The 26,505-nt window shown below is 41.0% G+C and overlaps 1 protein-coding gene across 1 annotated transcript in view; it reads left to right on the top strand.

Moving 5' to 3' along the window:
- LOC143282860 (acetyl-CoA carboxylase-like) overlaps positions 1-26,505 on the top strand; it is an 80,072-nt gene that overhangs the window by 44,944 nt on the left and 8,623 nt on the right. The window contains 21 exon segments of the mRNA XM_076588715.1: positions 55-111; positions 1,880-1,921; positions 2,799-3,014; positions 4,186-4,284; positions 4,925-4,996; positions 6,226-6,317; positions 7,733-7,856; positions 8,800-8,955; positions 9,622-9,774; positions 10,392-10,523; positions 11,396-11,533; positions 12,029-12,149; positions 15,142-15,239; positions 15,772-15,882; positions 17,348-17,491; positions 19,501-19,621; positions 20,018-20,208; positions 20,649-20,784; positions 21,390-21,567; positions 23,552-23,819; positions 26,261-26,437. Coding sequence (XP_076444830.1) covers positions 55-111; positions 1,880-1,921; positions 2,799-3,014; positions 4,186-4,284; positions 4,925-4,996; positions 6,226-6,317; positions 7,733-7,856; positions 8,800-8,955; positions 9,622-9,774; positions 10,392-10,523; positions 11,396-11,533; positions 12,029-12,149; positions 15,142-15,239; positions 15,772-15,882; positions 17,348-17,491; positions 19,501-19,621; positions 20,018-20,208; positions 20,649-20,784; positions 21,390-21,567; positions 23,552-23,819; positions 26,261-26,437 — 2,826 coding nt within the window.

Here is a 26,505-nt window from a genome sequence, read left to right as displayed (position 1 = left end):
GTGTTAATATGTGTGGAAATGGGAGATGTGAGCATGATCTGTTTGTGATTTCAGACACAGGCGATGTATGATCGGGGCATCCGCAGAGTGACCTTTGTGGTTCTGAACAGGGTAGGGGCATTGTTTTGTTTCAAACAAGATAATATATCTGTTAGCACAGAATCCCTGATTCAGATGACATATTGAAGAAAGTTTCCTTGCTCAGAATCAAAACTTGTATATTTCAGTGGTTTCACACCACCTTCCTTAGCACAGGTGATACAGGGAAGTCTGGGGTTGGATACGTTGTGAGTGAACTAAGTTGCCAGGCCACAGGCACCTGACAGTGGTGGTGCAACATACTGATAAATTGGAGGGAGTTCCAGGCCAGTGTCCCAGTTGAGGCTGGGTCTTCTCATCTTGATTTGGACGGCTTCTTTCAGCTTCCTCTTCCAGAAACTGGTTTCTGAGTACAGCAGTCAGTGCTGTGGTCCTGTGACACAAGATGCATGTGGAATGCACAGTCACTTCTGCTTTGATGTTCTTTAAAGATATTATGTCATGTGACATTGCTGACATTTTTCTTTTGACTTTGTCTTCTCTGGGTTTTTTCTATCATTGTAGAACTGAAGAAGATAATGTAATGTGTGTCTGTCATTTCCACTTTTTAGTTTTTGCATACTGAAAGATATGCTGCATGTTGTTGTGTTTTTTTTTGTGTCCAATGGATCAAGATTATTAGCCAGTGGTATTAATAAAGTTCCAAAGAAATGATTGTAGTAAAATATACTCAACATCCTCCTGCTTTTTATTCTGGGACACTGGTTGGTGATGATTTGGTAGTTTACAATGAATAAATGGATTGCTTGTTTTTTAACTGCACACATTAACTTTCTCCGTACGAACGGCAAAAGAGACGACGTTAACAGCGTTTCACCCCAATTACCACCATCAAAATATTACAAGCGGAAGGCTCTTACACTGAAGGGGTGAACGTTGACAAAGAATACCACAATTCTGACGACGGAAGCTAAAGGTTGGGTCATTGAGACACCCACTGGACATCCGAGGGGTCTGTGTAGAGGAGAAGAGAGGACTGGCAGTACTGAGTGAGTTAATGCTTGCTGGTATGTTTCTGATCACTTTTCTAGAGAAGTGATAGCTTCACTGTCATGTAGCCTATGAATTTTTTTTTTTTTTTTAATGTGAAAGGTATGTGCTTGAGCATTCTCTGCACTTTTTGTGTGCCTAATTAAAATAAAAATCCCATACTTACTTCATTGCTTTTTATGCACGAAAGAGAGTTTCTGTTTTGCTATATTTCATCATTGTTCTCAGTACACTTATTTGGCGAGATTAGCTCATCAGTTGTCAGCCTTCCATTCAGTTTCAGTTTCAGTTTCACTTTCTCAAGGAGGCGTCACTGCATTCGGACAAATCCATACACGCTACACCACATCTGTTGAGCAGATGCCTGACCAGCAGCATAACCCAACGCGCTTAGTCAGGCCTTGAATGCATGCTTACATATTTGTGTACCTATGAAAGTGGATTTCATTTTACGTAATTTCACCAGAGGACAACACTCTCGTTGCCATGGGTTCTTTTTCAGTGCGCCAAGTGCGTGCTGCACACGGGACCTCGGTTTATCGTCTCATCCGAAAGACTAGACGCTCAGTTTGATTTTCCAGTCAAACTTAGGAGAAAGGGCGAGAGCGGGATTCGAACCCACACCCTCACGGACTCTCTGTATTGGCAGCTGAGCGTCTTAACCATTCTGCCACCTTCCTCCTTCCATTCACAGCACAGTATTCATCAGTTATCAGCCTTCCATTTACAGTTAAGTATCAGTGATATAATGCAGCATGAAGCATAATCCTCTGGTTTTTTTGTGTTTCAGAGATCAGTTCCAAAGTACTTCACATACAGGGCCAAATTCAAGGTAACTGTCCCAGTATTGGATACATATTGAGTACATGTAGTCGGTATTGCTTCTGTCTTATACTTCACAGTACAACTGTATTTGATAACGTAACACTCATTAAGGATACTCAGAATTTTATTTCACTTTGTTTTTCTTCCAAGTCTAGATAGATAAGTTTTTTTTTTAGTTTAATTCAGAAACTGATTGGAAGTGTTCTGTCCTTTTACTCCTTGACTTCTGCTGACTTTTTCCAGTATGTTGTCACCTCACTGACATAGACTGAGAGTACAGGTCAGGATGGCAATCACCCTCCGTCATTTGCACATTTGTATTTGTATTTCTTTTTATCACAACAGATTTCTCTGTGTGAAATTCGGGCTGATTTCTCCCGGGAGAGCGTGTCGCTATATTACAGCGCCACCCTTTTTTTTTGTATTTTTTCCTGCGTGCAGTTTTATTTGTTTTTCCTATCGAAGTGGATTTTTCTACAGAATTTTGCCAGGAACAACCCTTTTGTTGCGTTAAGTGCATGCTGCACTCGGGAACTCTCATCCGAATGACTTAGCGTCCAGACCACCACTCAAGGTCTAGTGGAGGGGGAGAAAATATCGGCGCCTGAGCCGTGATTCGAACCAGCGTGCTCAGGTTCTCTCGCTTCCTAGGCGGACGCGTTACCTCTGGGCCATCACTCCACATCTTCCTCTGGACATAACAGTACTTTTTTTCAGCAAAATTAATGACACCACTAAAGAATACACAAATAGTAGTGTTTGAACTTACAAGTGATGCCAAGGAGATCTCTTCATCAAAGCGTAGGAGTTAAGGGGTTGAATAAAGTTCATGTGCAACGTTGAATATTTACTGATTATTTACAATCTCTCCATTGGATTTATAGTTCCAGGAGGATCAGATCTACCGCCATTTAGAGCCGGGCCTGGCTTTTCAGCTGGAGATCAACCGTATGCGAAACTACGACCTTGTGCACATGCCGACAGCCAACTACAAGATGCACCTGTACCTGGGCAAGGCCAAGGTCGCCAAGGGTCAGCCGGTCACTGACTACAGGTTCTTTGTGCGTGCCATTGTTCGACACTCGGATCTTGTCACCAAGGTGGGTTGTTTTGGTCATCTTTTTCAAGTTTGTAGTTGGGATTTGGGGATGTTTCTGTGTGGGGTGTGAGTATGTGTGTGTGTGGAGGGTGCAGGTGGGGGGTAAGTGTATGCGTGTGTGGGGGGATGGATGGGGGGGTAGGTGTGCATGTGGGTGTGTTGAGGTGTTGTGTCATGTTGTGTGGTGTGTGTATGTTTGGGTGTATATGTATGTCTTTGCACTTGTTTGTGTGTGTGTGTGTGTATGTGCGTTGTGTGTGTGTGTGTGTGTGTGTGTGTGAGAATGTGTGTGCATGTTTGTGTGTGTTTGTGTGAGAGAGAGGGAGACATAACCTAGTCATTGCCATTAAATAATGACAGATCATAACAGGTGTTAAAATCAAAGAATTTTGGTGGTTATTTTCACAGTGATAAACCTTTATCAGTTTCCACTCAGTCAGGTAAAGCAGTCACAGAGGAAGGAATACTGCAGTGGCACACCATGTGAATTACATGTTGTTATTGTTCTTTGACAGTTGCATGGTGTGATTCCACATGTTATTGGATTTAGCATGCCATTCTTCAGATTGATGAAAAACCCTGCTTGCTGCTGATGTCGAAGAATAATGAAAACTTCAAAATTGTTCATGTGCATGTGTGTGTGTGCATGCTTGTTCTTTTCCTGCTGTGGACTGATCGAAAGAAGAGGGCAACAATCACAGTGAAACCACAGTACCATCCCGATATTGATTACATTTATAATACTTCTTCTTTTCTTCTTCCTTCGTGGGCTGCAGTTCCCACGTTCACTGGCATGTGGGCTTTTACGTGCATGATCGTTTTTACCCTGCCATGTAGGCAGCCAGCCATACTCCGTTTTCAGGGGTGTGCATGCTGGGTATGTTCTTGTTTCCATGACCCACTGAACGCTGACATGGATTACAGGATCTTTAACGTGCGTATTTGATCTTCTGCTTGCGTACACACACGAAGGGGGTTGAGGCATGAGCAGGTCTACACGTATGTTGACCTGGGAGATCGGAAAAATCTTCACCCTTTACCCACCAGGCGATGTTAAAGAGATTCGAAACCAGGACCCTCAGATTGAAAGTCCAACACCTTAACTACTCGGCTATTGCACTCGTCACATTTACTATGCAAAAAAGAAGAAAATTAATTTGACATTGTTCCAGGAAGCATCGTTTGAGTATCTGCAGAACGAGGGGGAAAGAACTCTCTTGGAAGCCATGGATTCTGTGGAAGTTGCCTTTTCCAATCCCAACAATCAGCTGGTAAATATGGTGCTTGAATGTTAACATTTCATTTTAATTGAAGTGTGTGTGTGTGTGTGTGTGTGTGCGCGCGCGCACACGTGTGTGTGTGTGTGTGTGTGTGTGTGTGTGTGTGTGTGTGTGTGCATGCGTACTTGTGTGCATGTGTGTGTGTGTACTTTAGTATACCATCTTTTGACTGTAAGCAATGGACGTATGTATGTGCATGTGTGTGTGTGTGTATGTGTTTGTGTGTGTGTGTGTGTGTGTGTGTGTTTGTGTGTGCATGTGTACTTGTGTGTGTGTGTTCTTTAGTATACCATCTTTTGACTGTAAGTGATAATGGACATGTGTGTGTGAGTGTATGTATGTATGTATGTATGTATGTGTGTGAGTGTATATATGAGCATTTTTTTAGTGAGTAAGCAGGTGCATGTGCATGCAGGATTTTATGTGTGTTTTAGTGAGTGGTTTACACATGGATAAGCATGTGTCTTTGTGGTGTTGCTCGAATCTGCACACACATGTTCATGAATTCTAATTAGATACATACTCAACAGTAGCCAATGAAAACTCTCTTGCCTGAATCCAAAGTCAGACTTGTATTGCACTGGAGTAAGTGTTGCTGCTGTACAGATTGTGTTGATCTGTGTTTTTGCAGTCATCTAAGACAGACTGCAACCATATCTTCCTGAACTTTGTGCCGACGTTGACATTAGCAGACCACAGCAAAGTGAGTCACACTGACTGGTATTTGCCCTGAGCTCTGTGTGTGTGTGATTTTACACAAAAATCTGTCATCTCCCCCACCCCACCCATGCCTTAAATCATCACTACTTTCCCTGTTCCTCTCTCTTCAATTAGCATAAAAAAGAATATAAATGAAATAAAACAAACTAACTAGTCAACCAGTAGAATTACAACAAATTACAACAAAGGGCCAATTGTGTCTGTATGTGTGTGTGTGTTGTGTGTGTGTGTGTGTGTGTGTGTGTGTATGTGTGTGTGTGAGAGAGTATGTGTGTCTGTGTCAGTGTAAGAGGAATTTTTCAGTAGGCAGACATGTAAGTATTTTCATATATCTTGATATACTATCTTTTCAAGCCTGCATGTCTATAAAAAGATTTCACTCACAGTAGAGCCTTGTGGATTTTATGCTTCAAGAAAATGATTCAGAGGTTAAAACTGTGTATTTTCCTTTGAATCGGGGAGTATCAGACATGATGCTCTCATATGTAGCATAGAGTTAGTAACTGTAAAAAACCGAAGGTTGACACAATGATTATAAATGTGTGCAGCCAATGGATAAAAGGGAAGAAAATAGTGCATTTTGTCTGTAGCTGATTAAAACAAATATTTCTTGAACAAAAAGAAAAAAAAGATGTATATCTGTAGCCAGTAAATTAAGTATTGCCTGAACAAAAAGAAGATTCAAAGAAGATTCAAAGAAATTTAATCCTTTTGCCCCTTTTGAGGTGTGGAGTATACAATAACAATACATACTCATTGAATCACAATTTCAGTCCAATGATGTCTCCGAAATATGCAAAAAAGCACACCCAAGCACGCATACACACACGCGCGCGCACTAATAATGGTTTGCAGCAAAACAAATCAAACTTAAACATACTAACAAGTATGTTTTTGATGAAACAAAAGTTACGCACCCTTTACAGGTTTTATGAATTTACTTAAATTAAGTTGTGTTTTCTTCCCAGAACTGAATAAATTGCAAAAACTGAACATTGATATATGTGATTTATGTGTATGTGGTATCAATTCATTTTGGGGACGTTCTAAAACAAAATGAAATTCATCCCCAACAGTACCCATATTACCTTCCTTGTAAATTCAGTTTTCTCTGTTATAAGAAAGAAAGAGTTGTATAACTGCAGCCAATAACTAATAAGAAAAAAGGAGTTGCATATATGTAGCCAATGAATAAAGGATTCCCTGTTTCAGCTGGTAGAAACAGTGCGTACTTTTATCATGCGGTATGGACTTCGGCTGTGGAAACTTCGGGTGCTGCATGCAGAGCTCAAGTTTAGCATCAGGTCTGTGATGTGTGGATATGTGTATTTGGTTGATCATCTCAGTGATGTGTGGATATGTGTATGTGGTTGATCATCTCTATGATGTGTGGAGATGCGTATGTGGTTGATCATCTCTGTTATGTGTGAAGATGCATATCTGGTTGATCATCACTGTGATGTATGGATATGTGTATGTGGTTGATCATCTCAGTAATATGTGGATTTGTGTATGTGGTGATCATCTCTGTGATATATGAATGTGTGTATCTGGCTGATCATATCTGTGCACTTTGGGTCACAGATTGATGAATGGAGTTCATGGAATGAATTACTGGTTTAATATATAAGTTATTGAACAAATAGGCATATTCATTAGTATTCGATTGCACTGTGCTGTGCTGTCTTCAGTCACAACATATCTTTTGTGTGAAATTTGGGATGCTCTCCCACAAAGTGTGTATTGCCATAATTTGGCATTACTTTTTTTTCTTTTTTTTTTGCATGTACTTATCAAAGTGGATTATTCTTTAGAACTTTGCCAGTGATGCCTCTTTTGTTTCTGTGGGTTTATTTAACACTGTATACCCAAGGCCCAGGCTTTGACACACAGCTGACAGACCTGGAGGAATCTGGTGAACAGTTCTTCTGTGGGGCGCCCCAGTGACTCCTCACTGAGTTGAGGGAGAAGAAGACCCTGAGTACTGGTTTATCCTTAACACCAAGCTGCTTACCTTGGACAGAGTATGGTTATTTCTGTCCTGCTGGGCACGTTCAGTTCTGCTTTCTCAATCAGTTGTATTTACACTTGGTACTTTTTGCTTGTTGGCTGTAGTCTCTATGTTGTTTAGTGGCATTTTCAATGGGAATTAGTGAGTTTTTGATGACATTTTGTACATATTGTGTATGGAGTGTGACTTTGACAATGCAGGATGGAGATTTTTGCGATCTTCCAGCTCAGCAGATTTGATCTGCTAGTGCCTGAACTCCCTTCATGTGTATATGCATGCATAAGATCAAATACGCATGTTAAAGATCCCATAATCCATGTCAACTTTTGGTGGATATGGAAAGAAAAACCTAGCCAGCATGTCCCCTCCACACCCCCACCACCCTCCATCAGCTCCTGAAAACAGAGTATGACTGCATATGTGGCAGGGGTAAAAACCGTCATACACGTCAAAGTCCACTCACGTATACCAGTGAACTTGGGAGTCGCAGCCCATGAATAAAGAACAAGAAGAAGAAGAAAGTGCACCTAGCTGTTACAGGGACGGTCCACAGAAACTGCAGTGCAGCTGCACTAATAGGGTCAACACAGGGTTGGAAATAATGTGGTTGACCTCATGGTGAGCTTGAACAGGTGAACGACTGAATCAGCCAGTCAGTCAGCACAGTGAAGACACAGAAGACTGAAGAGAGATGTGTGTGATTTTCAGGCTGACGACTGGGGGCTCTGGGAACACGAGCAGTTTCCCCATCCGTCTGTTTGTGACCAACGAGAGTGGGTACTACCTCAACATCAGTCTGTACCGCGAAGTCACAGACCCCGGCACTGGGCAGGTAAAGTCACCTGGCCTCCTGTCTGCCACACTACCTGGCCTCTCAGCATGTGTTCACCTGTTTTATTTTTGGAAAGTAGAGAGTTTGGGACGGTCTTGTCTTTCCTTGTGTTGTATCCAGAAGCTTAATTTGGAAGTAAAAACTAAATCAGATAAAGAAAAATCAATTTAAAAAAAAGAAGAAAAATTTGACAAAATTGTGATCTTTTAAGATCTTTCAGAAGTGTTAAATGAGTGGTTTGTGTTGTGTCGTGTTCAGATCATACCTACAACCAATACCTACAGTTTCAGGAGTGTTAAACTAGTGGTCTGTGTTATGTTTTGTACAGTCTATACCTACAACTAGTACCAACAGTTCCAGGAGTGTTAAACATGTGGTGTATGTTGTGGCGTGTTCTGATCATACCAACAACCAATGCCTACAGTTTCAAGAGTGTTAGACATGTGATGTGTGATGTGGTGTCTTAGATCAAACCTACAAGCAATACCTACAGTTTCAAGAGTGTTGGACAAGTGGAGTGTGTTGTGGTGTGTTCAGATCAGACCTACAACCAATACCTGCAGTTTCAGGAGTGTTAGATGTGTGGTGTGGTGCGATGTGTTCTGATCAGATGAAAAACAATGCAGTTTCAGGAGTGACAGATAAGTGGTGTGTGTTGTGGTGTATTCAGATCAGACCTACAACCAATACCCACAGTTTCAGGAGTGTTAGACAAGTGGTGTGTGTTGTGGTGTATTCAGATCAGACCTCAAACCAATACCTACAGTTTCAGGAGTATTAGACATGTGTTGTGTGTCGTGATGTATTCAGATCAAACCTACAACCAATACCTACAATTTCATGAGTGTTGGATGTATGGTGTGTGTTGAATTGTGTTCAGATCAGACCTACAGCCAATACCTAGTTTCCACATGTGTTGTGTGGTGTGGTGTGGTGTGTCCAGATAATGTTCGAGTCCTACGAGACAAGCCGTGGCCCCCTGCATGGCATGCTGATCTCCACCCCTTACCAGACCAAGGACCAGCTGCAGCTGAAGAGGTTCCAGGCACAGTCCAGTGGGACCACCTACGTCTATGATTACCCTCAAATCTTCAAACAGGTCACATAGTGTTTTCTTATCTGTTTCTTTTGGATCTTAACAGGTTCACACACAACCTTTCAGTGCCTCCCTATTTGTTTCATTCAGTTCTTATACTAGTAATCTTTTGTCCAGATAGCAGGTTCACACACAACCTCTCACCACCTGTTTCTTTCTGATCTTTAACATGCGTATTTGATCTTCTGCTTGCATATACACACGAAGGGTGTTCAGGCACAAAGCAGGTCTGCACATAATGTTGACCTGAGAGTTGGGAAAAATCTCCACCCTTTACCCACCAGGTGCTGTTACTGAGATTTGAACCTGGGAGAATAGATGTATATAATGCACCCACTCACTGAACTGTATATATTTTCATACATACGCATTCACATCAGTGATGATTAGATTATATAATGTAGCCACTCACCAGGCGACGTTTCCAAGATTCGAACCCGGGACCCTCAGATTGAAAGTGCAGTGCTTTAACCACTCGGCTGTTGCACAATTTATTGTTTTTTTAATTTTTTTATTAAATTTTTTTTTTCTCAAGGCCTGACTGGGTTACGCTGCTGGTCAGGCATCTGCTTGGCAGATGTGGTGTAGCGTATATGGATTTGACCGAACGCAGTGACGCCTCCTTGAGCTACTGATATTGATACTGTGTGTGGCTGTTTGGTGGGCCAGGCCCTGGCCCAGAGGTGGGAGGATCATGACCGACGGCAGGGGGGGAGAAAGGTGGAGAGGAACCCTCTGGACCTGTTCACCTGTGTGGAGATGGCCCTCGACTCCAGGGGGGAGCATCTCTGTCCCTGTCACCGCCTGCCTGGGGACAATGAGGTCTGCGTGTGAGGGGGAGGGGCAAGGGGGGGGATCGGGAGGGGGGGGGGGGGGAGATGGGTGTATGTGTGTGGTTGTGGATGTGTGCGTGTGTGTGTGGTTGTGGGTGTATATGTATGTGTGTGTGGGTGTGATGTTTCAGTGATTGTATGTTTGAAAGGTTTCAAAACAGTGTGATGCGCATGTGTTTTTGTCTCTGATATTTTTGAAGGAGAAAGATGCGTGTCTGGTTGGTAAAGGATATATATGATAGAAAGAGAAAGGTTATGGCTTTATAACATTTGGAAATGCAAATTGTTTAACAAATCACTGAGTTAGATTTTGAGAACCATATGTGGAGATTCACAGCAAAATACCTTTGTTGATATGTGTTGAAAGAAGCACACACACACACACAAACACATACACATACACATACGCACACAAAAACATGGGTGGAAGAAATGGAAGTGTAATGGTAGAATGCAGATATGGGGTGGGACTGACAATTATTTACCTGTGTTGCAAGAAGCATTGTTAGATAGAATCCGTACAGAACAGAGTACAGAGAAGAAACATTTTATTTAAGACGATCTTTTACCCAGCAAACAAAATAGCTGAAAAGTTAATTTCCACAGGTGGGGATGGTGGTATGGAAGATGACGCTGAAAACACCTGAGTTTCCAGAAGGACGTGACATCATTGTCATTGCCAACGATATGACATGGAAGATCGGGTCGTTTGGGCCTCAGGAAGACCTGCTGTTCAAGGTATGTGGTGTGTTCACTGCAGACTGACAATTGTTTACTTGTGTTAACTGATTCTGCCCCACAGCTCCATGTCTGCTACAACTCCCCTGGACCAGCACTACATGAGACCACTGCAAAAAAAACCAAAAAAAAACCAGGGTGGTTCACTAAAATGGCAGAAATAATGGAGAATTATAGATTTAATCGATCAAACAACGCTTTGTTTTCATGCTTCCGGAATCCGTAAACGGTTCAGCTTAGAATGCCAACTGTATCAAGCAAGAATGAGCAAAATTTGAGTAGTGTGTTGGTACGAGAATACTTGTACCTGGTCCACAGGGGAAGTAATCATGGTACGAGTTAACTTGTACCCGGAGTAGAATGAGTTAACTCCGTAGCTTAGGGTTTGGAGGGCTGAGGAGGTGTGGGAAGTGGGTAATACTGTTTTTGTCTCATCATATTTTATCTTTATGACAGGCGCCATAGCCGAATGGTTAAAGCGTTGGACTTTCGATGTGAGGGTCCCGGGTTCAAATCACGGTGACGGCGCCTGGTGTGTAAAGGGTGGAGATTTTTACGATCTCCAAGGTCAACATATGTGCAGACCTGCTAGTGCCTGAACCCCCTTCGTGTGTATATGCAAGCAGAAGATCAAATACGCACGTTAAAGATCCTGTAATCCATGTCAGCGTTTGGTGGGTTATGGAAACAAGAACATACCCAGCATGCACACCCCAGAAAACGGAGTATGGCTGCCTACATGGTGGGGTAAAAATGGTCATACACGTAAAAGCCCACTCGTGCGCATACGAATGAACGCAGAAGAAGAAGAAGATTTTATCTGTATTCAGGAGTTGGTTATTTAGGTGTTGTCATTTATTTTCATGTTTCAGAGAGCTTCAGAGTTCTCTAGAAAGCACGGTCTACCCCGCATCTTCATCTCTGCCAACAGTGGAGCTCGCATCGGGCTGGCGGAGGAGATCAAGTCTCTCTTCCATGTGGCCTGGGAGGACCCGGAGAGACCTGACCAGGTATTGTCCCACACTGTGCTAGCTTTTGGGTGATTGCTTTTTTGTTGTTGTTGTTGTTGTTGTTGCTTACTTGTGTGTGTTTATATACAGCATGAGTCTGTGTAATAACCTTGTGTCTCATTTGGTTGTTTGTTTGTTTGTTTGTTGGTGTGTGTGTGTGTGTGTGTGTGTGTGTGTCCCAAAGCATTATTTAGATTTTTGAATGCTCACGTTTTGTCAGGTATTCTGAAGCGTGTGTTTTTTAATGGGTTGATGGTTTTGTCATTGGAGTGGTGTTTCTCTCCAAGAATTAACAAATGTTTCTAACTGAACATTTTTTTTTCCAGTATTGGCATAGATTAACTATAATTTAGAATATACTGATTTAATGTAATACAGATTTTCTGCTAACATTCTTCTTGCTTCTTTCTTATCGTTTTTTTTTCTTCTTTGTGTTGTTTTCTGTGGTTATCTATTATGTATCTAGGTTCAGGTTTTACTTTTTTCTCTAACAAGGGTTTCAAGTACCTGTACCTCCGACCAGATGAGTACAAGAAAGTGAGTGCCATGAACTCAGTGAAAGCTGAACTGATTGAAGACCAGGGGGAGTCCAGGTACAAGATCACAGACATCATCGGTGAGGCTTGTGGTGTTGCTACTGACCCAGTAGGCCATTGAGACTTTCCTTGGAGTTGTTCAACACAATCTTTTCAACCCGTCTCAGAATCTTTGGCACAGTGTTGAAGTGTTTCTTGTGACATACCACACAAAGGTACCCATGACAAGCTCACAAGTGAGCAACAAAACCAGATATGCAAAGAGTCTAGAGTCTGTGCTACGTGAAAAAGAATCATAGAGTCATATGGTGCTGTAGCTATAAGCGTGTGCTGCAACAGGTTGGAGATATTTAAATCTACGCAAGAAAGAATTTTGATGATAAAGCTTGATCAGAACAGCAAGAAACGTGTAGCCTTAAGGAAGAAGCTGTGAAAATTCTGCAGTATGATGCAAAGTCAAATACATAAAGAGGAGAACACTGACTCACCAAATAAGCAAAACGCACACTGTCAAAATTCATTGGCATAGACAAAAGGTCTTTCTAGGTATGAAACAGGCACAGTAATGCACCCACAGAAGTGATTCACACCATCCCTCTCACATTGACACCTAATGTTGTAACTTCCCATGATTATTTAGATAAGAACTACAACAATAACAACCAACTTTAGAGTGTATCATACTGTTTGTTTCTTTTTGTGCTTGCTTTTGATATCCAGTTTTGCTTCTTTTACGCTTGCTTTCAAAATCTTAACAATGGAGTGTGTAATACTGTTTGTTACCATCTGTGCTTAATTAGATGATAACAATGGCAGTAACAAACTTATTCAAAGTATAAAACCTTGTTTGTTTCTTTCTGTTCTTACATCAAATAAATAGCAACGGTTGTAACAAAATTATTCAATGTGTATGATGCTGTTTGCTTCTTCTTTTTTTGTTTGTTTTTGTTTTTATCAGTGACACAAAATGATAACAGCTAAAAAGTTTTAGAGGTATGTGCAGCAATTGCTTTTTCTTAACTGACTAAGCCCTGTTTCTGAGCATTGCTCTGGCTTCAAAATTTGTCCCATTGAAACTGTTTTCACATTCCTATGTATGCATTAACGATAAGGAACTAACTTCTACAGTATTTCTCGATGTGTTAACTTGTAATTTGGAGGAAAAACATTTGTTGCTTTTTTTTTCTGCATCAGTGTGGCATGTAACCCTGCCCAGGCTGTAAACCCCCTAGGGTGGAACTGGTTAAATCTGACTTATTCAGAAGATATGGAGAATTCAGTATGTATCTATATTCTGCTTCATGTATCACATTGAGGAAAACAAATACACTTGCAGACAGAGGGAGAAAAAAAAAGGGTGGTGCTCTCACTGTAGCAACGTGCTCTCTTTGGGGAGAGCAGCCAAAATTTCTTACAGAGAAATCCGTTGTGACAAAAAGAGCAATATAAAAGATCATGATTTCTATGAGATGTTTTAGAATATTTGTTGTATCACATTGCATTGCATTGTGTTGCATTTCATATTGTGCATGTATTGCTTTCTTGTCACAACAGATTTCCTTTTGTGAAATTCATGCTGCCCATCTTAGTGAGAGTGTGTTATCACGATGCTGTTCCACCCCCTTTTGTCTCTCTTTTATTTTCTGTCTGCAAGCATATTTGTTTTACTCTCAAAAGTGTGTTTTTTCTGCATCATTGTGTCATGTGCTATCTTATTGCCATTTGGGCACTCAATCATTTCATTCAAGAGACTAGCACCCAGCCCATCACTTATTGTCTAATGGATAGTGGAGTAATCCTGGTCCTTGCAGAACTGGACCTGGGACACTCATTTCCAAGTTTGATGCACAACCGTTTGGTGGCAGCTCCACTTAACATAATGATCAGGATATTCTTTCTTTCGTTTTCATGAAGCATCAAAGCAATTTCAAACATTTGCAGCTGTGTTATAGTTTTCAGTGAGTGTTTTTATCATAGTCGTTATTCACTTGTTTGTTTTGAATGCTGTTATAATTTACTAGGAGATTAGTAAGAAAAACATTATTAAGATTATCCAGGCAATTTATCATGATCAGAGCTATTGAATTGATTTTAAGCATTGGTCTGGAACATTTGTGATACCTGAAAGTTGAAAAAAAAACACACCTAGAATTCACTGCCTTTTTCAGTGCGTCACATTCCCTCACTCAGTTCCTTTAATACAAATCTAAAGATATTCCTTTTCAAGCAGTCTACTTATGTGAGGCACTCCATGTGCATGTTTGTGCATGATTGAGCGTGCTTTTCTTTCTTTCTTTAGTTTAATGTCATTTTCTGAAGTTTTCACTGTTAAGTGATATTAGATGAGGGTGGGTGTTGGGGGCGGGAATAGTGTGTGTGTGTGTGTGTGTGTGTGTGTGTGTGTGTGTGTGTGGAGCATGCTTGCATGTGTGTGTGCAAATGTGCATGTGTGCACATGGGCATGTGTGTGTTTGTGTGAATTGGTGTGTGTGTTCTTGTGTGCATTGTATGTGCCTGGCTTGTTATTGTAAAACACTTAGAGATGTTTGAAAGCACTTTGTAGACATACAAGTAGTAGTAGTAGGAATAGCAGTAGTAGTTGAAGTAGTAATAGTAGTCTTTTTCTTCATTCGTGGGCTGCAACTCCTTTGTTCACTGATATATACGTGTGGGCGTTAATGTGTATGACTTTTTTGTATTACTGCTATGTAGGCAGCCATACTCCCATTTCTAGGGGTGCATGCTGGGTATGTTATTGTTTCCACAAACCACAGAATGCTGACATGGATTACGGGATCTTTAATGTGTGTGTTTGATCTTTTGTATGCAAATACACACGAGGGGTTTCAGGCACTAGCAGGTCTGCACATCTGTTGAACTGGGAGATTGGAAAAATCTCCACCCTTTACCCACCAGGCACTGTGATCAGGATTGGAAAAACCCGTGACCCTCAGATTAAAAGTCCAGCGCTTTAACCACTCGGCTGTTGTGCCTGTCATAGTTGTAGTGATTCAAGCAAGACTGTTACCAAGCTGAGAGGACTCCCAGTGACAGGGAGGTGTTGTTTGACAGGGAAGGAGGACGGACTGGGGGTGGAGAACCTGAGGGGGTCTGGGATGATTGCTGGAGAGACGTCAGCTGCCTACAATGAGGTGGTCACCATCAACCTGGTCAGTGAACGTATTTTTACCTGTGCTTGTTGTGACAGGTGTGGTCTCAAGTGAAACCTGTGCTATCTATCAACAGTGTGTCAGATAAAACCTGTGTCAACTTTCGATGGTGTGACTTCAGATTTATGAATATACAGATAACAAAATTGAATCTAAACTCTCTGAAACATGGATTTTCATTATTTATCTTATCTGGTTGTCTTATTTCACAAATAAATATCTGATGACTATTAAAGAAAATGACATTGTCCATATTTCTGAAAACATGCAAACAAAGAATTTTACATGAATGGAGGTTTTGTATGTTTGTTTGTAAGGGTTTTTTTTGTAAATAAATATTAAAAAAACAAAACTAAGCCCACACACACACAGCAAAAATCGATTTTCTTAATTGTTATGGAAATTTGTTTGATGTTTTTGTTGTTCTCGGGCTTGTAGTTAACTTAGGGTCTTAATTTCTGTTACAGTTGTTATGGACGCCCATTTTTGTTCTTACTTACGCAGTTAAGCTGACATTTGGTGCTGTGTACAGGTGAGTTGCAGAGCCATAGGTATCGGAGCCTACCTGGTGCGGCTGGGCCAGCGAGTCATCCAGGTGGAAAATTCTCACATCATTCTCACTGGGGCTTCTGCTCTGAACAAGGTATGGAGGACTTCTTGAGTTCTGGCGTGTATGTTGGCTGTGTTCCACAGACTGTATGTACGTCCTTGTTTCATGTGTATGGGCATATTTTCAATTTTCACCTGTATGGGTGTTTTTTTTTTTCCTTCTTCAAATGTATGAGCGCTTTTACCTTATTCAAATGTATTGGTTAGGGTTTTTTTCTTCACCTGTATTGTTTTTTCTTCTTCACCTGTATTGTTTTTTTTTTTTCTTCATCTGTATTGGGTTTTTTTTTTCTTCACCTGTATTGGGTTTCTTCTTTCTTCACCTGTATTGGGTTGTTGTTTTTTTCTTCACCTGTATTGGATTTCTTCTTTCTTTACCAGTATCGGTTGGGTTTTTTCTTCACCTGTATTGGGTTTTTTCTTCTGTATTAGGTTTTCTTCACCTGTATTCGGTTTTTTCCCCTTCACCTGTATTGGGTTTTTTCTTCACCTGTATTGGGGTTTTTCCTTCACATGTATTGTTTTTTTTTCTTCATATGTATTGGTTATTTTTCTTCACCTGTATTGTTTCTTTTTTCTTTCTTCACTTGTACTGGGTTTTTTTCTTCACCTGTATTAGGTTTTTTCTTCACCTGTATTGGGTTTTCTTCACCTGTATTGGGGTTTTCCCCCTTCACCTGTATTGGTTTTTTTCTTCACCTGTATTGGGTTTTTTCTTCACCTGTATTGGGGTTTTCCCTTCACATGTATTGGGTTTTTTTTTCTTCATATGTATTGGTTATTTTTCTTCACCTGTATTGTTTCTTTTTTCTTTCTCACCTGTACTGGGTTTTTTTCTTCACCTGTGTGGGTGTTTTTTCTTTCTTCTTCTTTTCTGTGTTCGTTTTATTTGTGTGTTTGTCAAGAATGCACTGGAATGAGGGAAGTGAATGATTTCTTCTTCTGGCAAGTTCTTATGATATTCTGTACAGCTCGGCATAGCTTGGCTCAGCACAGCACAGCACAGCACAGTGCAGTGTAAGAGACACTTCAACACCATACCAACACAACACAGCGTTGCATGGCTCAAGACAGCATAGTATGCCGTGCCTTATCACACAGCTGTACATCACATACTCTGCACACCAACACAGCACAGTTCTGGTTGTTCTTGGAAAACAAATTGAAAAAAAAGTCAAAACTTTCAAGAACTTCAAGTCTTCATTTCGTTAATGTCTTGTTAAAAAAAAGAAGAAGTCAAAATCTCAGGAATCTCAGATCTTAAATTCATGAAATCCTTCACACACACAAAAAAAAAAAAAAAAAAAAGCAAGAAGAACATAATTTTTCTTTTCTACATGCTTAAAAAAATAACCCCCAAAACCTCCACAGATCACAAATTCATGGTTGACCCAAAAAAAGTCTGCAGAATATCTCACCTTACATCTCACTATGCATTGTACTGTATCTCACACACACCTGCACAGTGCATCACCTGTGACTCACCTGTGCTGTGTCAGGTGTTGGGGAGGGAGGTGTACACCAGCAACAACCAGCTGGGAGGCATACAGATCATGTACAACAACGGGGTGACACACGCTGTTGTTCCTGATGACTTTGCTGGGGTCTACAAGATCCTCCACTGGCTCTCCTACGTTCCCAAGGTTGGTCTGTTTGTGTTGGAAGGGGGAAGGTTGGAGTGGGAGAAGAGAGGAATGCAGCAACAACAGTTACAGGAAAAAAGAAAAAGAAAGAAGATTGTGGCTTCATTTGCTGTGAAGAAACAGAAGAAGGAAATAAGCAAACAGATTCTGGCTTAAGATATTTTTTTCTCTAAAGAAAGCATGCTTGTTACAGAACTCTGTGTGTGTGTGTGTGTGTGTGTGTGTGTGTGTGTGTGTGTTTGTGTGTGTGTGTGTGTGTGTGTTTGAAATATCATTGTCTTCAGATGCTATTTTTTGTACAAGTATGAATATGACACAAGAAGAGGAAAAACAGCAAAAACAACAACAACAACAACAACAACTAAAAAAAAAAACAGAGGAGGAGGGATGGGGCTGGAAACCATATTTGGGGGAGGGGGGGGGAGGTCAAAGGTTTCAATTAAGTTTGATTCAAGAACCAATATGTAAATGGTGTAATTAAGTTCACACTGAAGAATCAACTCTTACTGAAGAACTCCAGTGAGAAAAAAAAAATTGTGTGCATATGGATTAAATATATAAACAATTTCTGTTTAGCGAAATAGTGTGCAAACTCTGTGTTTGCAAAGCGCTTAGAGTTTGGCTTCTGATAGAAGATATATGCTGTATAAGCACCTATATCAGTAACAATGATAATGATGTTACTACAACAACTTCTACTACTAATAATGATAATCATCATCATAATGATTGTAATAATAATAATGATAATGGTACAGCTACTACTGCTACTACTACAGGTATTACTGCTACTACTACAAATGATAATAATAGTAATAATAAAAATAAATAATGATAATGATGATAATGATACTGATGATAATTGTGATCATAATAATAATAGATACATTGATCATCATCATCACCACCATCATCTCTAACGTCATCACTACCACCATTGTCATCACCATCATGATGATAATAATGAAAATAATAGGTAGTACTTATATGACACAAACTCCCCCATGTAATGTGCTCTAAGCGTCGTACATGAAACAACACATATACAATAGTGCATATAATATACCTCTGCACATAAAAAGAACCAACACATGTATGTGTATAATAATGATGACTTTTTTTTTTTTTGGCTACCCCATCATCTGCACCATTTCAGTGGCATTACTCTCACACTGCTCATTTAGATTCCCCCATACACGGCCACAAAGGGGTTCATCCGTCACATTTCCAGCGTTGGCAGTCTGTAGAGAACCATCGATTTTAGGTCAGCAGGAGGCCACACACCAGAGGAGACCCTGCACTGCTGCTGAGTCACTTCGGTGGTGTTCAGTGGTGCCTGTTCTGATTTACTGTACTTAGGACACCACCTACTAAGCCCCCTACTAACGACAATAATGGCTTAGTCACAGAGCCAGACTGAGTGAGCGTCCCTCCCAGAGTGGAGACCGCCACCACGTCCCCCAAACAACAGCCCCCATGAATCTGCCGACACTGAAGACATTGACAGGACTCATCCCAAGCATGGAAGTTGAGGGGTATCGAAACTGAGGTCACTATGAGAGCAGGGCATGAAAGGCCACAGACTTTGGGACTGTTTTGTTTATATTGATGATGATGAAGGAGGAGGAGGATGACAATGACAATGTTGCTGTGGAGGTCCATTTTGGTTTGGGACTGCGTGACAAGGCTGTACTCTATGCTTTCTGTCATAATGTTATCCCGGCGTTAACCAGGCCCGAGAGATACAGACACTTGCAGTGTTGGTCAGGTAATTAGAGCAACACACCCAAAGACACATCCGTGAAGTGGATGACACTCGACTGTGTGGTCCCAGTCTCCCCATTTAAGCCCATAGCACACTCAGCTCTGGGTAGGAGCCGGCCACGGGCCGAAAAACCCACCTCCACTGGGATTCGAACCCACGTACTCCCAGCCGTCAGTCCGCGACGCTAACCACTTCGCCACTTCGGCTGGTACACTAATGATGATAATAATAACACAACTACCAGTGTCATGGAGGACCGCTGCCTGTCTTGGACATGATGGACCCTGTGGATAGAGAGGTGGAGTTCCTGCCCACCAAGGCTCCTTACGATCCTCGCTGGATGCTAGCCGGCCGCAAAGTGTCTGGTATTATGCCTTCCTTATTTTCTTCCTTTTACTTTTGTTCTTTGTTTTCATTTCTTGTGTTTTGTTTTATATATCAATTCTTGTTTAATTACAGAAAGTGTCGGGTATTATGGCCTTCCTTATTTTCTTTCTTTTTGCTTTTTGTTTTCATTTCTTGTGTTTCGTTTTATATATCAATTCTTGTTTAATTACACAAGGTGTCTGGTATTATGCCTTCCTTATTTTCTTTCTTTTTCTTTTTGCTTTTTTGTTTTCATTTCTTGTGTTTCGTTTTAAAAATCAGTTCTGGTTTAATTACTCATACTTTACCGTGACCCACTGGTGCAAACTCCGGCAGGGGTCTGGTCTACAAGTGTATTTGTTACACTGTTTTGACATTTCATGGTTGTGTTTCAGAAACGCGACAGTTCCAGCACGGGTTTTTTGATGTTGGGTCGTTTGACGAGATCCTACAGCCGTGGGCAGAGACGGTGGTGGTGGGGAGGGCAAGGCTGGGGGGCATCCCTGTGGGGGTCGTCGCCGTGGAGACCAGGACTGTGGAACTGACTGTGCCTGCCGACCCTGCCAATCTGGACTCTGAGTCCAAGGTGTGTGGGTGTTGTGTGTGTGTGTGTGTAGTGTGTTTGTGGTGTGTTGTGGTGCTTTTGTGTGTGTGCATGTGTGTGGGTGTGTGCATGCTTGCATGCTTGTGCACACACACACTTCTTGTAGATTGTTAAAATAGCAAATATTGCTCAGTTGACTTTTTAAACATTTTACATTACTTACGGAATGCATGGATTGCTACTGTTTATCCTCCATGTTTAAACAGGGGTCAAACGGTTTAATTTCTCGTGATTTTTTTTAAGTTTTGTGTTGTGTGTGTGTGTGATCATCCCTCACACATGCACACATACACACACACACACAAACACAAACACACACACATGCACACACACGCATGTGTGCATGCACACACCCTCCACATTAGTGACCTGTGCACAACAGAAAGATAGAACTAAAAGACACAGTTGGATTGTCGATGCAGGTGATCCAGCAAGCTGGTCAGGTGTGGTTCCCAGACTCAGCCTACAAGACAGCCCAGGCCATCAAGGACTTTGGGCGAGAGGAGCTGCCTCTCATCATCTTTGCTAACTGGCGGGGGTTCTCGGGGGGCATGAAAGGTAAGGGTAATGAACCCTCACCCAACTCTCCAAAGTTGAATGTTGGTGTATGTGTGAGAAAGAAAGAGAGTAGTGAGCTCTGTTAAACTATATATATATATATATATATATTTCATTTTTGTTTTGTGTATAAATCTTTTTCAATTGGGATTGGCAAATTTGAAGACCAAGTACACTAGATAAAAAGCTTCTAACACCGTGTAAAAACTGATTGTTAGTGCAAAGGTTAGCTGAATAAATATAACCTCCATTACTCTTGTATTATTCAATGGATCCACATCTGTTTCTTCTGTGTGTTTGTGTTTGCGTGTGGGGAGGGAGGGGGGGGGGGGGGGGGGGGGGGGGGTGGGGGGGTGGATGCATGTGTTCTTGTGTGCTTCGTGTCTGACTGATGTGTTATCATAAAGCACTTTGAGAGGTTTAAAAATGCTACATAAGTGTACTATTACTATTATCGTTATGTTTATTACTTGTATTGTTATTATCATTATTTCCATGATTATTATCATTATTGTTATTTATGTTGTTATTATCATTATTTCTGTGATTATGATTATTGTTAGTATTGTCACTGTTATCATTTTTACTATAACCATACCCGTCAGACATGTACGACCAAGTGCTGAAGTTTGGGGCATACATTGTGGACGCTCTGAGAGAGTATCGGCAGCCAGTACTGATCTACATCCCCCGGTGCGGAGAGCTGAGAGGGGGCTCCTGGGTCGTGGTGGATCCCACCATCAACCCGGACCACATGGAGATGTTTGCTGACTCTCTCAGCAGGTAAGGACAGGTGGGAAAGTGGGCTGTATTTGTATTTGTATTTCATTTTATCACAACAGATTTCTCTGTGTGAAATTCGGACTGGTCTCCCCAGGGAGAGCGTGTCGCTACACTACAGCGCCGCCCTTTTTTTTTCTTTTTTTTTTCCTGCGTGCAGTTTTATCTGTTTTTCCTATTGTTCCTGTGTGTTGTGAGTAGACCATCAGTCAGGTGCTAACTGTTTGCTGACTCTCTCAGCAGGTAAGGACAGGTGGGCTGTGTGTTGTGAGTTGACCTTCAGTCAGGTGCTAACTGTTTGCTGACTCTGTCAGCAGGTAAGGACAGGTGGGAAAGTTTGTAATTTTGTAGGGACACAACACCATGCTGAAATGGGGCCTCAAAACCCTGATCACTGGTGAACACTGAATCAGACGTGAAAAGCCAAACTGATTCATCCATGGCACCTCTTCTAATGTTTTCATTGATAGAAAGTAATTGTTGAAAAAGTTGTAACAAAAATTGTTGAAAAAAATTGTAACAAAAATAGATCAGGATAAACGCTTTGGATAAACTTATTTTGAGGCCGTGGTTGCAGCATAAACTGCATCAGAAAGTGTATTTAACTTGGATTAGTTGTAATAGACTGTTTTACATGTACTCTTTATATATGTTTCTTTTTTTGTTTGTTGAGTGACAACTTTGGATTGTTCATGATGATAATAAATAAATGGAAGAATTTATTTTTGAAACAGCAAAATGTTATTGGTTTTTTTTGTTTCTTACATAAAAGCAACATTTTTCTTTTTGATAATGAATTGAAGAAGCCATTATTTGCAACAATAACATTTTGGTGGTGTTTCTGTTTCTTAGAAGCCAGTTTTTTTAACAGTAAATTGTTATTGTTTTTTTGTTGTTGTTGTTGTTTGTTTGTTAAGATAAAGCAATGCTTTTCTTTCTGATAATAAATAAACAGAAGAAGCCAGTTTCTAGAACAGTATAATGTTAATGCTTTTTGTTTCTTAAGACCTAGCAATGTTTTTCTTTCTGATAATGATGTTATTGCTTTTTTTGTTTGTTTGTTTGTTTCTTAAGACACAGCAATGTTTTTCTTTCTGATGCCAAACTAACAGAAGAAGCAAGTTTTTACAACAGTAAAATGGCAAACATTACTTCATAATGACAATGACCCTCACAGTGGGGAAATAGTAAAGTGGCAAACAACTTCATAATGACTATGTCCCCCACAGGGGTGAAATAGTAAAGTGGCAAACATCACGTTCATAATGATGATGACCCTCACAGTGGCGAAACAGTTAAGTGGCAAACATAACTTCATAATGACCTTGATGCCCACAGGGGCGGAATAGTAAAGTGGCAAACATAACTTCATAATGACAATGACCCCCATAGGGGTGAAATAGTAAAGTGGTAAACATAACTTCATATTGACAATGACCCCCACAGGGGTGAAATAGTAAAGTGGCAAACATTACGTTCATAATGACAATGACCCCCATAGGGGCGAAATAGTAAAGTGCCAAACATTACGTTCATAATGACAATGACCCCCATAGGGGCGAAATAGTAAAGTGCCAAACATTACGTTCATAATGACAATGACCCCCATAGGGGCGAAATAGTAAAGTGCCAAACATTACGTTCATAATGACCGTAACCACCACAGTGGTGAAATAGTAAAGTGGCAAACATAACTTCATATTGACAATGACCCCACAGGGGCGAAAAGTAAGGTGGCAAACATAACTTCATAATGACCATGATGCCCACAGGGGCAAAATAATAAAGTGGCAAACATAACTTCATAATGACAGTGACCCCACAGGGGTGAAATAGTAAAGTGGCAAACATAACTTCATAATGACCATGATGCCCACAGGGGTGAAATAGTAAAGTGGCAAACATAACTTCATAATGACCATGATGCCCACAGGGGTGAAATAGTAAAGTGGCAAACATAACTTCATAATGACCATGATGCCCACAGGGGCGGGGTGCTGGAGCCGGAGGGCACAGTGGAGATCAAGTTCCGCCACAAGGACCTGGAGAAAGTGATGAAGAGACTGGACCCCCACCTCAAACCACTCGGCGAGGAGGCAGCATCGGCAGACACGGCGGCGAAGAGACAGGGCGAGCTGCAGGCAGAGATGCAGAGGATTGAGGGAAGGCTGGCCCCGGTGTACCACACTGTGGCCGTGCACTTTGCCGACCTCCACGACACGCCGGGCCGCATGGAGGAGAAAGCTGTCGTGTCTGTGAGTGGCTGGCTGTGTGTCCTCCCTCCTGTCATAGCCTCTGTTAAATGTGTTCATTGTGTTTTGGTCTGGGTTTTTTTTTTTTTTTTTTTTTTAGTATGGGCACATACTTTTGAAGTTTAGCTCCATAGGATATGGAAAAAAAAAACAGACAACAAAAACACTGCTGAGTGTTCATCTTTTCTTTTCTTTTTGTAGCATGGACACATAGTTTGGAAGTTTAGCTTCTTAGGTTATAGGGACTGTTATGCTTCAGTCTTTTCTTTATCTATGGTTAGAAGGCAGTCATCTCTGTGAGTGTCTGTCTGTCCCCTATCCTGTCACAGTCACTGTTAAGTGTGTTGGTCTTGGTTCTTGTTTTTGTGCATGGACACTTTGTTTCGAAGTTTAGCTCCACAGGATTTGGGAACTGTTAATGCTTCAATCTGTTCTATATCTATAGTTGGAATGCTGTCATCTCTGTGAGTGTCTGTGTGTCCCCGATCCTGTCATTGTTACTGCTGAGTGTGTCTTGTTTGTTTGCTTTTGTTGTTGTTTTTTTGTTTTTTAAGCATGGCACATAGTTTGGAAGGTTAGCTACATAGAATATAGATATTGTTGTTGCTTCAATTTGTGTTATATCTACATATCTATGGTTATAAAGCCCTCATCTCTGTGAGTGTCTGTCTGTCCCCTGACCTGTCATTGTCACTGCTGAGTGTGTTGGTCTTGCTTTGTTTTTTAAGCATGGACACATAGTTTGGAAGTTTAGCTCCATGGGATATGGGGACTGTTGATGCTTCAGCCTGTTCTATATCTATAGTTGGAAGGCAGTCATTTCTGTGAGTGTCTGTCTGTCCCTAGTCTTGTCATTGTCACTGCTGAATGTTTTGGTCTTTTGTTGTTGTTTTATTTTTGGCATGGACACATAGTTTGGAAGTTTAGCACCATGGGATATGGATATTGTTGTTGCTTCAGTTTGTGTTATATCTATGGTTATAAATATATGGCCTTTATCTCTGTTAATGTCTGTCTGTCCCCCAACATGCCATTGTCTTTGATAAGTGTGTTGGTCTTGTTTTTTTGGGTTTTTTTTTTTAGCATGAACCCATGGGTTGGAAGTTAAGCTCCAAAGAACACGATGACTTAATTTTTCCATTTGTTATATATTGCTGGTCAGAAGGTTGCCATTTATGAGTAGCTGGCTGTCTATTCTTCATTCTCTTACAGTCACTGACAAGTGTGCTGGTCTTGTTTTTAGCAGGGACTCATTCTTGAAACTTATTGGTGAATGTTGGTGTTTGTGATAAATCTACTGCTGATGTTTCCTTGAAGCTGGCTTAGACTTAGATGCTCCCACATCGTCGGACGCATGAGACAGACCACTCTATTCTCTGCTGTCTTCAGCCAGCATGCTGGTGTCTCTCCATTCACTGTCAACAAATACGGAGTCTCTCTACTACTGTATGCCACCAGTTCATCTTAGCTGCATGCAGAGAGTAAAATACAATAAAATGTTTGAGACAATAAACAAATTAAAATGTTTCTGCTCCTTGAAATAATTTAAAATTGGGATGACATTCATTGAAGTGATACTAACACAACATCTTTAAAATAAAGATACCAGGAGTCATGATGGCTGCCGGAAAAAGAGGGCGCAAGTCAGGGGGGCAAAGGGGAGGTTACCTACTTCCGGGAGGTTATCAGCCGTAGCTACTTTCGTTTTCTCCGCATAGGTGGATAGTAGTTTGCATATGACAGGAATGTCAGACCCCTGCTGGAGTCTGCACTAGTGGGTCATGGTAAGTATGTTACTTAAACGTAAGTTTAGATAGAAATTTTCCTGTATCTGCAAATGAGTTTCATTCTTTCTTTCTTTCTTTCTTTTTCTCTTCTTCTTTTTATTTTTTATTTTTTTTCAGAGTATAATTGTTCATGTTGTATGATTTGGTTTATTAACAGTTGTTCCATGTATGGTGGATACAGTGAAAATTGTCCTACCCAGTGAGTATCACTGAGTAGCTATAGACTCATTGCTTTTTGTACAGCATGTTGATTCACATTAAAAATAGCTCTTTGTGATGTTGCCGAGTGTTATGCAGTTGTCTGAGTCTCACTCTTTTTTGAACTGTGCACAGACATAAAGCATTCTTCAGCAAGACACTTTTGAGTATTATTCAGTGGCCAGTATCATTGTTTTTGAACTGTCTATTGACAGTAAACAATTCTTCATTTGAGTGTTTCAGAGAATGCATTGTTCGTAGCCAGTCTGACTGCTTTTTGTACTGTGCTTTATAATATTTACATATTGAAGAAAAGGAAACAGAAACAAAAATACAAAGATAAGAAAAAAGAAAAAAGAGTCAGCAACAATAACAAAAACAGCATAAAAAGGCAGAATCAGAATTTAGGCATTACTGATTTTTGATCAGCAACAAAACTGGTCCCCTGTGGTGTTTCAGGGCGTGATAGAGTGGTCCCAGTCACGCCGCTTTCTTTACTGGCGGTTGAGACGACGGCTGCTGGAGGCGGAGGTGAGGAGGAAGATGGAGGAGGGAGGGTACCACCACCTGGAGTCTCGAGCACACCTGGACTCCATTCTCAGCCGCTGGTTCACCGAGGATCAAGGGGCACACAATGTTAGTCTCCCTTTTTCTTTCTCTCCTTGTTCTTCATGTTTCTTAAGACATTTCTCTTTTGCTTTCAT

The sequence above is a fragment of the Babylonia areolata genome, chromosome 6 (genome assembly GCF_041734735.1).
Source record: "Babylonia areolata isolate BAREFJ2019XMU chromosome 6, ASM4173473v1, whole genome shotgun sequence".
Taxonomy (NCBI): domain Eukaryota; kingdom Metazoa; phylum Mollusca; class Gastropoda; order Neogastropoda; family Buccinidae; genus Babylonia; species Babylonia areolata.
Note: the sequence above shows the minus strand (reverse complement) of the source record. Positions and strands in the feature narration are given on the sequence as shown.